Below are 12,423 nucleotides of genomic sequence, written 5' to 3'. Positions count from 1 at the left end.
CCACCTAGTGCTCTCATTTACTCAAGCCACAATCCAGTGGGTATACACACTGGTTCGACCCCCCAGTGCTCTCATTAACGCCGCATATCAACGACGACCACATTCCTATGAACACCTATACATATATATATATATATATTGGGAAGTCTCTTCACTAAGGGTCTGCTACTACAATAATATTATGGGATGGTGTACTAACTTAGTCCCTTGGTTGCAAGTCTCCTCTCTCCCTCACTATTACTTACCTGATCAGGGGTAGCATCTGTTCAAACAGTAATACTTACCAGGAAAGATTATCCTTACTGTATGAGGACAAAGATATACACACTATGTGACTGAGTTCTTTCCTGATTTAAGCGCTCCTACCCCCCTTTTTGATCCATCAGTGGCTCAACGGCAACTGGCTTGAAGCCAGGATAACTTTATCATAAAAGAACTCATGCACACTAATTCACTAATTAATGGGGTCATTTATTATTAGTACAATATAAACCTTTACAAACTGACAAAGACTATAGGTAGAACACACCGCTTGAAAGAGAAGGATTAAACATAACAGGAACACTCCGCTGAAAGGGAAAAGATTAGACATAAAGTGTAAGTGTAACTAATTCAGACTACCTCACCTATTAGAAGGAAGATTTCTCTCTCTGCCTCTGGTGGGATTAGGGCTCTCTCTCTGCCTCTGGTGGGATTAGGGCTCTCTCTGTCTCTCCCTCCTTCACCACATCACCACGCCTCTGGTTCAGTTGCTCCAGCTGACAGCCTTCTTTGATGCTCTCTGCACTGCTTTCTCTCTCCTCATCTTCAGCAATCGTCTGCCTTCTTTCTCCATTCAAGAACTGCACTCTATTCTGCAGCTCCAGCAGACATCCTCTCTCTCTCTGCAAGCTGTTCTGAGCTCCAAGCTGTTCTGAGCTCCCAGCAGTTCTGTGCTCCAAGCTGTTCTGAGCACCACGCTGAACTGCACACCACGCTGGACTGACCTCCAAATTGAACTGAACTGATCTGAACACTCCTCCTCTCCTGTAGCTCACTAATATGGAAGCTTGTCCTTTCATGGAAAGCTACGGCCAGTAACCTGCCGCCCACCAAATTCTTGTACCTCCCCGTACCAAGGACATGTTCCCAGCTGGCCAGCCTGAAGTTGTGTCTTCGGAGTGGAGAAAAATACATTCCTTCGATAGGGGCCAGCCTGAACCGGTTCTCTCCAAGCGAACAACAGCCTTAACTATAAACTTTGCCTTTGCCCTGAAAAGCCTCTCAGCTTCATCAAGATGGAGTCCCTCTAGCTCTAGGCCTGTAGGCCTGAAAGGGGTGAAATGCTCCTTAGCTCTGTCAGAATACCTACATAAACCATACCAAAGTGTCTAATATGTCAAAGCCAATAGGCAATAGACAGGTTAAAGTCAAGAATAAAGGCATATTAAGCAGCTATCCTCTTCTAGATCTGGAAAAAAGGGCTTAAAAGGGCCAACACAGGCTAAGAATACCTATACTAGATGCGAGCAAGACTAATGATCTATATCACTGCTAAATAAAGCCAAAAACTCTGCCATTACAGCATATCTAGCCAAACCACTCATACAGTTGACAACACAGGAGACAGCGACTTCGACTGTCCTCCCTTGGACTCAGGGACATACCCTTGCATTTGATTAATTGAAAAAAGCTCTATGTCAAGCACCAGTTTTAGCGACACCATGTTACAGCAAACCTTTTACACTTTTTGTTACTGAACGCGATGGCACAGCATTATCCGTTCTCACACAAGATCAAGCAGGAAAACACAAGCCTTGTGCTTACTTTCCTAGTACATTGGATCCAGTGGCCCAGGCTCTGCCTGCATGCCTCAAATCAGTAGCAGCAACAGCCCTAGCAATCAGACAGAGCGATTCCATAGTGTTAGGACATTCTCTGACAGTACAGGTACCACATTCAGTGGAAGTTCTCTTGAACAGGACACAGACACAGCACCTGACCATAGCAAGACTGACAGGATATGAACTGACATTGTTCCAGCCACACATAGAGATCAGACGATGTAACACCTTAAACCCTGCTACACTTTTGCCCTCGAGCACAACAGATCCTGCACCACATGACTGTGTGGATGTAATTAACACAGTGACTAAGCCAAGACAAGACTTGACAGACATTGCATTACCCGACCCAGACCTGACACTTTATGTGGATGGTTCATGTTTGAGAACAAGCACAGGAGAGTTAGTGGCCGCATATGCAGTGACCACTGATACTGAAGTCATAGAAACACAACAAATTGACACCCTGTCTGCCCAAGCAGCAGAGCTCGTCGCTCTGACCCAAGCCTGTATACGAGCCAAGAACCTGAAAGTGAACATATACACAGATTCACAGTACGCATTCGGAGTCGTTCACGACTTTGGTGTCCTTTGGCAAGAGAGAGGTTTCCTGACCTCTCTTGGGGCCAAAATACAGCATGGTCCCCTCATTCAAGCTCTGTTAGATGCAATACACTTGCCTACAGCCATAGCCGTCATGAAATGCAAAGCACATACTAAAGTCACTGACACTATTTCCCAGGGTAACGACCTGGCAGATCGAACAGCTAAACTTACAGCCCAGACTCCAACAGACATTCCCACTGACACGACAAGGACAGAAACACCATTATCGACAAACTGCATGACAGTCAGGGATCCCTCACAAGATGTACTCGACATACAGACACATGCCACTCCAGACGAAATCAAGAAATGGACTGAACAAGGAGGGGTCCAGACAGATCAGGGATGGATGACAAAAGGCAAAGCCACGTGGTTCCTCCCTGACTCCATGGTTCAGGTTATCATAAACACAGCTCATAGTCCAGCACACTTAGGAGAAAAGGCTATGTTAGACAGTATACAGAACATCTGGTTCAACAAGCATTTACGTGCAGCAGCGAAACAGAAAGTGCGTACCTGCATGATCTGTTGTCAGTTCAATCCAGGCAAAGGCATTCCCGTGGAACAAGGTGGATTTCATCCTCCTGACCACCCTTTTGAAGTCCTCCAGATGGATTATATTCAGATGGACAGATGTCGAGGATTCAAGTATGTTCTCGTAGTTGTATGTGCACTATCTAGGTGGACAGAAGCGTACCCAGTCCCAGATTACACTGCTGTGACCACTGCCAAGCAGTTGGTCCGTGAATTTTTCCCGCGATACGGCTTGCCCCGTGTCGTGTACTCAGATAATGGACAGCCATTCTCTTCCGAATTGATGAAACAAGTATCTCTTCTGTTAGGGTACCAGTGGAAATTCCATTGCGTACGACATCCAGAGGCAGCTGGTCTCGTAGAGAGACACAATCAGACTCTCAAAACCAAGTTAGCGAAGGTCTGTGCAGAAAAAGGTGTGGATTGGATGGTAGCCTTGCCGGTTGCCCTCTTTTACATGCGTATAGTAGCTCATTCCAGAACCGGACTATCCCCGTACGAGGTGGTTTTTGGTAGACCACCAAATATGTGGGCTACGCCTATGCCACGTAAAATAACCGATGTTGACAGTAATATGCTGACAGATTACCTGGCTTCCTTGATGTCTGCACTACTTTCTTGTCGTTCACAGGTTGCAGCTGCCTTCCCAAACCACACCCAGGTGAAAACGTATGCAATTGTTCCGGGAGACCTGGTGTTTGTCCGCAACTTCGACCGTTCAAGCCCTCTGGAGCCCCGCTGGCGCGCGCCCAAACTGGTCTTGTTGACGACAAGAACCGCCGTCAAGGTCGAGGGAAGAAAAGGATGGCTCCATGCCCATCATGTGAAGCGCTTCCATGGACTTGGTTCAGTAAAGGACTCTGAGAACTGCCCCGAGAACATTGACACTAAACTCCCTTTGCTAGAAAAGACTTCGCAACAAGAATATAAAATGAAACTACGGTCTAGTAAGTCAGACAGCGTTTAATTGTTTAAGTCCCCCTCGGGTGAAGCGGTTAGACAGGTTCCAGACATGTATAAGATCGTAGACCCAAATAGTCAGAGAGATAGGCAGAAAAAAATGAAAGAAAAATACTGCAAAAGTTTACGCAGTAGATGCATAGTAACTCTGATCATTATGTTTTTTCTAAGTATATCGATTATATGTATAAGCTTGACGCTACATGTTTTCTTTCCTCCTCTTAGTTCGCATGTACATTCTCCTTTCAATGACACTGTAGAGCACACTTTCAGTGATCTGCCACCTCATGAATTGTCATATCGACTAGCACTGCGCAACAACACTTTTATTCGTATGTTACACCATTCTCACCAGACCAGCAATATAACAAATTGCTGGGTATGCGGCCGACTCCCACCTTATCAGAAAACGAAGGGAGTTCTGCCCCTCTTTCCTTATCCGTTTTCGCACAATGGTTCGTGCGGTGCTTGGTTTGCTTTAATGTCATTGACACATGACAGACAGTTCACAGATTCCCAGAGTGAATGGATTTGGGGAGACCTGAATACAGTTATGAATAAGGCATGTTTTCCAGATAAAGATGGTTTCCCCCAAAGAAAAGGTACAGATCTAGAAAATGAAGTGTACGAACTAGGAAATGTTTCCCTTAATCTCATGATTCTGAACGTCCAGTCCGAGACCAATATAGGTTCACCGTTTATAACAGTCTTACCAGTGAAAGGTGAATTATGCGTTAGGAAGAATGGTTCAGTGCATTTAGGACACAGTGATTGTAATACTGTGATCGAGTTCAATGATAAAGGAAAGTCTACTTTCAAAGCTTCCCGCCATTCCTATTTTATTTGTGGTCAGACCGCCTATGTACGTCTGCCCTTAGACTGGGGTGGAACGTGTTATATTGCGTTCCTACTGCCACCTGTTTTTCTAGCCCCATCCCATTATTATCGAGACTCACGACTAGTACATGTCAGACACAAGAGGGAGACCGAATCCCCTGTAGTCGACCAGACTGAGACAGCTCTGGAGCAATATACGGATTTCAATAGAGGGTTCTTTTTCTTCATTGGTCCCATCCAAAAGAGTAAATTAATACGCAGGTTAACGAGAACTTTGGAAGCAGTAGTGAATGAGACTACTTCTGCCCTAGGTAACTTGACCGAAGAGCAGTCTGCTATGAGACTTGTTGTTCTTCAGAACCGCCTTGTTCTTGACATCATCCTGGCCGATAGGGGCGGAGCTTGTAGAGTGATCGGCTCCAGTTGTTGTGTGTTTATTCCTAATACCGCACCATCCGTATATGCAGCAATAACAAGGCTCCATAAGATAGCTCACGAGATACACCAGAATCCAGGCACATGGACTTGGTCCGGTTGGCTCTGGAGTGTGATATCAGCCTGGGGATGGAAAGTGTTGTCATTCCTAGGAATAATACTGCTCATAGTATTCAGTTGCTGTCTCTGTCTGCAATGTGGCCCAGCGATTTGCGGCTTGTGTGCCACTGCTTGTATTCCCCGTCCACGTTCACGTTCCCGTGCACGAATGAATAGAGACGAGCAAATGATGCTCTATGAACAAATAGATGGTCTCATGAAAATAGATGTATCCTGAAGGGCACAGTAGGGGACAAGGAGGGAATGAGGAAAATGAAATTTTACGTGGCCAGTGTGTCCCCCACTTGCACCCTATCCATGTACCTATGCCCCATGTATGTCCCTGTTATCGTGTAGTTCCCATCCCGTGCCTGTAATAATAATGCCCCTGCATTTCCGTTTTATGTTAACATGTCAGTTATCAGGCCTTCCATGAATGAGACGTTAATTCTGCGTTGAGGCCTGCGTTGCCAATGCATTTACATGGTACACGTTTAAATATCGAGAAGCACACGTTTTTGTGGAACAGCCGAGCCAGGCCCTGAATTATGGCTCCGAGTCTCTTCTGACTCTGAAAGCTGCAGTTAGGTATGCATCCCTGACCTCTCCCTTACCCCCTGCTCAGTAGAGAGGTGCCCGGCCTAGCCTGCCTGCCAAGACGGTATTTTGCCTACAGTTATCTGTTCAGCCTCCGCAAAAACACATTCCAGTCTAGTGAAATAGGTAAACATATTCCGCGTGCAGAGCATAGGGCCTAGCCTTCCTGTCTCCATGCAAGTGATTTTCTGAACTCGTTGCCATAGAAGACCCATGGCCCCCACGTAATTCACGAAGAAATATATGCACACACTAGCATTTAGTGATGAACGGCCTTTACTCGAGAGACCTTTACATCAGACAATACATCCTCCAAACACAAGATATCAGATATGCAAAAGGTGCAGGTCGTTCTGACATCCCAGACTTCAGACTCCTCTACTAGTGCTAAAGTCAACTCCCCCCAGCTCTCCCAAGTTACACGTCAATTCCACGTCATGACCAGCTGCGCGCACATGTAGGGTAAAGGTTTCTGCTGACCCTGCAGACCTCCTCTATGCATCCACCCATCTATGACACACCTCTGACTCATCAAGTGCACACCCATGTGTACGCCTCCTTACACGCCTTCTTTCACGCCCATGTGTTCCTATCTCTCTCTTTTGCTCCGCCTGGAGCGCCCCGCCTTCTCTGTTCATTTCAATTGTATGGTTTTACTATATATAATGTGTGATGTGAATAAAACGTTGGATATCCTTCCTGAACTTTAGAGGTGATGGAACCCGATTCTCCCCTGACTCGAGTCATTGCAATAAAGCCCTTTTGACTCGGACACCACGGACTCTGCCTCTCATTATATGAGCTATCCTTATTCTTTATTAATGTATAGAAATTATGACCGGGTAATTTTATTTACCACACCCTCACACACCCCACCCACCACCACCACCCTCCCTATGGACATGGGGGCCTGTTGGGAGTTGTAGTTCCGTCCCCTCACACACCCCACACACCACCACCACCCTCCCTATGGACATGTGGGCCTGTTGGGAGTTGTAATTCCGTCCCCTCACACACCCCACCCACCACCACCACCCTCCCTATGGACATGTGGGCCTGTTGGGAGTTGTAGTTCCGTCCCCTCACACACCCCACACACCACCGCCACCCTCCCTATGGACATGTGGGCCTGTTGGGAGTTGTAGTTCCGTCCCCTCACACACTCCACCCACCACCACCACCCTCCCTATGGACATGTGGGCCTGTTGGGAGTTGTAGTTCCATCCCCTCACACACCCCACCCACCACCACCACCCTCCCTATGGACATGGGGGCCTGTTGGGAGTTGTAGTTCCGTCCCCTCACACACCCCACCCACCACCACCACCCTCCCTATGGACATGTGGGCCTGTTGGGAGTTGTAATTCCATCCCCTCACACCCCACCCACCACCACCACCCTCCCTATGGACATGTGGGCCTGTTGGAGTGGTTTAGACGTTGGTGAGTATGTGGACTGCATGCATGGGTTGGGTTCTGGGAGATGTGTCTTCAGAGTTGTGTGAGGCATACCGTGTTGTTCTGCTTGTGGTGCTTGGTTGGTACTTACCAGCCTCTTCTCCCTCCTCAAGTCCATCAAGGCTCTCAGGGTGCAGGATGGTCAGCACCTTCTCCTCCCACTCGGTGTACGGTAAGGGCTCCGGGGGGGTTCCACCGCCTGTGTGATTGGCCCGGAGATAGTTCTTGGCTCTGATGGATTTTACTCGGGTCTTGAGGTCATGCCACCGCCTCTGAATTTCCTGCTTCATCCTCGGGACGGTCCCGGAGGCATTGACCCTGGTGACAATCCGGTCCCACATGCTGTTTTTCCTAGCTATGCTGGTCTGCTGCACTAGGGCCCCAAATAAGTGGGGTTCTACACAAATTATCTCATCTACCATAACCTTTTACTCGGTGTCAGTGAATTTAGGGGTTTTTTTTGGTGCCATGGTGCTCGGGGGTGAGTTTGTGTGAATTGGGAGGTGCTGGTGTGTGGTGTTTAGGGATGGTGTGGTGGGTCTTTGTGTAGTGGGTGTGTTTGGGTGTGGGTTATGTGTATGATATCTGTGTTTGCTGTTGGCTAAGTGGTGTTTCCTGCTAGCAGCTATGCTGTGATGCAGAGGATTTCTGGAGTGGGTGGGAGTTAATTTATAGTCTGTGTCTTGGCCCTGTCTGAATGGTTATTGGCAGTCAGGTGATAGGTGGGTGTGTTGCCAGGTGTGCATTATGCGGATCTTGGGGGTGGGTCATTGTGTCTTGTGATTGGTTTAGATGTGTCAGGTGGGTGGTCGTTCTTTTTCCTGTGTTTGGTGATAAATTCCGTCGCAATGTATGGCATTGGTTTGACTGTAGGGATGTTGTTCGTGTTGGACTTCCGCTGTGGAGCACGGTTTCTCGTAGCATTGGTACCGCCGCGGACGTGGATCGCGGTGGCTACCGGGGTACTTGCGGAGTTATCCTAATTGCGGACACGGACACTACGCAGGTATCGCGGGGGAAGTGGTTGTTTTCCTGGTCATGTGCGTATGCGGCGGTCGGTGTTCTTTCGGTTCCGTCCGCCTGCCGCGGCCTCAGGTGTACTTCGATCGCCGCGGACGGAGATTGGTGTGCTCCGTCCGCCGCGATCGGCGTTTCTATCAAATGTGATCCTAATCGCTATTGCGGTTTTTCTGCGGACAGGTCCGGAGTATCTTGCCACCTTCCTCGGCGGACGGAACACGTTTCCGTCCGCGATCCTAATCGACCCCTTAGTCTGTAAACAGTAGATGTAAAAGTGACAGTGCGAAAAAAATGCATAGCTAAATTGAACTCTAGTATCATTTCCTGAAAAAAAACAAGACAGGGCTAAAAACCATAATCTGTAAACAGAACATATATAAAGTGACAGTGCGAATAAAGTGCATAGCTAAATTGAACAATAATCCAGGTTCCTGAAGAAATGCAAACCATTTGTCCTGAAAAAACGTGTCAGGAACCTAAGGTCCCTCTCAAAAGTATCTTTACATTTAGAGTCAGCAAACAGATGGCTAAGATACATTGCGGAACCAGGAGATTTAGCTAGCTTATCTAGTGTTTGTGCCAATAGTACAAGTAAAGTGACTGTGCGATGCAAATAGCATCACAAGTGCATAAAGAAGTTACAGTAGTACCTGAGGCTTTAGCTTGATTGTTATTCTTTTTTTCCCCTGACATCATGTGGATACCTTGAGATTTAGAACAACTATCTCATTTTTTTCCACCATGCTTCCCCTGCTCACCCTGTGAAACCCCCGCCCTTGAAGGACTCCCCACCCTGTGTGTGTGGAAGAGTGGCCCACATCTCCTCCCAACTCCCCTGGAGAACTCTGGGTTCCATGTGTCTGCACCCCCCCATTTGTGCATACCTACTACCGGAGGGAGGACTCCCCCAGCTCACCCCGCCCACTTCATTGAAATGCTCTTACATAAGATCATCGAGATCAAAGTTATAACAACTCTTTATGCCACACATCTACCTTTAGCTGATTACATCTTATAACTGCTTATACAAAAAAACACCAAGGGTTTAGGTAAAACAAATTGCACCTGCTTTCACCTGTGGCTTATAGTTCAAATTGATGGTGCTTGTGATTCCAAGGAACACAACCCCGTTTGTTCCGTCTAGGGCAAAGCCCAAAATCGTAAGATACAATAAGAAATCAGCACCCATCCAGAAAATGTTGTCTTTTTAGTCTTCAAATGTCCATAATACATGTACAAATGCACAGTCTTGTAAAAAAGGGATCCAAATTCTTGCAGACTTTCTTTTTCAAGTTCTTTATTAAAGTGTTTTGGCACAAGAAAAATCCAAGAACACAAAAGTATGCACTTCTTAGCCAGCCTGACTAAGAAGGGCATACTTTTGTGTTCTTGGATTTTTCTTGTGCCAAAACACTTTAATAAAGAACTTGAAAAAGAATGTCTGCAAGAAGTTGGATCCCTTTTTTACAAGACTGTGCGTTTGTACATGTATTATGGACATTTGAAGACTAAAAAGACAACATTTTCTGGATGGGTGCTGATTTCTTATTGTATCTTACATCTTATAACTTTCTGATATCCCTTGGCTAAACCTGAGATCTGTTGTAGTAGTTCTTGTGCTTTAACCACGTTGTTCAGCAAATACAATTTCCCCTATGCCAAGACTTTTAATTTTGATTGTTGAACAATAGTTGCATGTGCTCCCTTTGATTTAAACAAATCAATCATTCTTACAAATTCTCTGTGTCTCTTTGCCTCCACTGTTGACATGTCTGAGAATTTTTTTAAATGTGGCACTTCTTTTGTTGAAAATCTTCTTTTCTCAATGGCCTTAGAGAGGATCTTCACCTGTATTCGGAAATTGGCGAACTTTAACAAGATGGTACGAGGATATTTTGCATTTGTTGGACGCTGAAAGGGGACTCTATGGGCTGCAGTGATGGTTAGGTCCCCTTCTAATTCGGGAATTGCTTTCTTCCATAATGGCTTGACCCATTCTCGCACCTGAGGCCCTTCAATAGCTGCGGGAATGCCTGCCCGCCGTAGACTAGATCTTCTATTATAGTTTTCCATATCTTGCACTTTGGATTCAAGAACCTCTGTATTTTGTTTAATTTGGGAGATTTCATGATCAAAAGTCATTGCTTTATCTTCAAGATTGGATACATGTCGCTCAACTTCGATTATCCGTTCTGGAATGTTTCCCATAGAGTCTTCAATTTGGGAAAGCCTAGTGCGCAATGGGGCAATTTCCAGTGCTTGTGATGCCCGAAGTTCTTTCTTTCATCTCTGAGAGAATTAATTCAAACATGCTTTGTACTGTTGGGTCAGTTTCTTTCCCGTTCTCCGAACTTTGAAGAGCAGAAGCATTGTTGCTTGAGGCCGTGCTTGCCAATGAGGGGTGAGTTATAATCTCTTCGGTATCGTCCACTTGCAGCTTAAGAGGGAGTAGAGGTACCAGTGCTGAAGGTGCAGGAGGTGGAGTGGCCTGCATTAGCGATGGAACAGAGAGCTGTTGTTGCAAAATGAGACTTGGAAAACAGGGGATACTGCTTGCAGCAAGTGGGGATGGAGAAAGACTCTACCATAGCAGGGTGGGCATTTCATTTACACACCGGGTGTTGTTTTACTCAACCAATCACTATTTTCGCAATTACTTTTTTACGTAACAATGAATTTCATCACCAATACTAACAGCAAATGAATTGGAGTAGGTAAAGGTTTTTGAACTACTGGACTCTTAGGAGTCTCTAGAATGTATATTAAGCAAGACATCAATGACTGGGAAATGTCACTTCTGTGTATTTGCTGCAAAAGTCGATAAGCTCAGTAGAGTGTATATATATTTTTTTTGTTTATAGGTTCGCCCCTTAGGAAGGGACTGCAATGTCCTGAAATGAATCGGGCACCCACAAGATTGTTGTGTTATAACTGTTATGTGCTGTAAATTCTACAGTAGCATTGTTAAGATAATGATTACAAATTGAATCTTGGTTATTTAAGTTTATGTACTGTTACGTAATGCTTATGACATTGTCAAAGATTAATTAAATAACAATCAACTTGATGTACGGATAGTTGATTAATATTGTGAGAAGGAATGCTTTGTGTTATAAGTTAGGGTTTGTTCACAAACCCAGTGAACAGTGCACAGTGTATACAAGTTATCTAACTTGTAACAGTTTTCTTTGACACAGGGATGTGTGCCATATCTGCTCTTCACTTTGCTCTGCACCAAAACACGCAGCCTGCAATGGCAGTGTGTGTGTGTTGAGGTACAGGGCCTCTAAGGGTTGCACAATATTTGCTGTAGTCCTTAGAGGCCTTCCCTGGTCACAGTGTCCTTGGTACCCATGGTACCTGTAACTAGGGACTTACATATGGCCAGAGAGTTGCCAATTAGGTTTGCAACAGTACAAATTTAGGGAAAGGCCCTGGGTACCTGGTTGGCAGGAACCCAGGGCACATTTAATCAAAGAGCATCAACATCAGGCAAAAAGTGGGGGGCAACCATGCAAAAAGGGGCACTTTCTTCCAATGCCTATTAATTGTTCATAGTGCATTTTGTGCAGTTTACAAGAAAGCAAGAACGTGTTTATATTATCACCATCAATACCCTCATTCTGTTGTACACCTTTGCAGATCAAGAGAGTTTTCCTGTCATATTCATGCATCATAAGCCCTGCCGCGGTATTCGATGAATGAGGACCATTTTCTGCATGTACTTTGCTCACTTTTAGCATATGATATTCCAAATGGTTTCTCACATTTTATCCGCAACCCATCAAGCCCAGGTGGGTATATTTCTCTACCCTATGCTGGTTTGATAAACCTTCTCATTGGTTTTATGGGAACATTTCAAAGTAGGTTGTCAATAATGCTATCTAGCAGATGTTTCTTAAGAAAGAAAGAAATATGGTTAACATAAAAGCATTTATCTATCTTTTTTAAAGTATTTTTATTGCATTTTCCAAAGTCACACTTCCATGATAACAATCAACAGTGGTACCTAATGTTCTATGCAAGCACCATCAATCAGCAACTTATACAGTTCT

At 45.5% G+C, this 12,423-nt stretch overlaps 1 protein-coding gene across 1 annotated transcript in view; it reads right to left on the bottom strand.

Annotated features, from left to right (window-relative positions):
• The window catches only part of LOC147692438 (uncharacterized), a 74,823-nt gene extending 64,247 nt beyond the window's left edge, over positions 1–10,576 (bottom strand). The window contains exons 1-2 of the mRNA XM_086939529.1: positions 10,103–10,576; positions 9,928–10,021 (exon numbers count right to left, since the gene is read on the bottom strand). Coding sequence (XP_086795655.1) covers positions 9,928–10,021; positions 10,103–10,576 — 568 coding nt within the window. The remainder of the gene's footprint in view (positions 1–9,927; positions 10,022–10,102) is intronic.
• Positions 10,577–12,423: the final 1,847 nt, after the last annotated feature.

The sequence above is a fragment of the Lissotriton vulgaris genome, chromosome 9 (assembly GCF_964263255.1).
Source record: "Lissotriton vulgaris chromosome 9, aLisVul1.2, whole genome shotgun sequence".
NCBI classification, from domain to species: domain Eukaryota; kingdom Metazoa; phylum Chordata; class Amphibia; order Caudata; family Salamandridae; genus Lissotriton; species Lissotriton vulgaris.
Note: the sequence above shows the minus strand (reverse complement) of the source record. Positions and strands in the feature narration are given on the sequence as shown.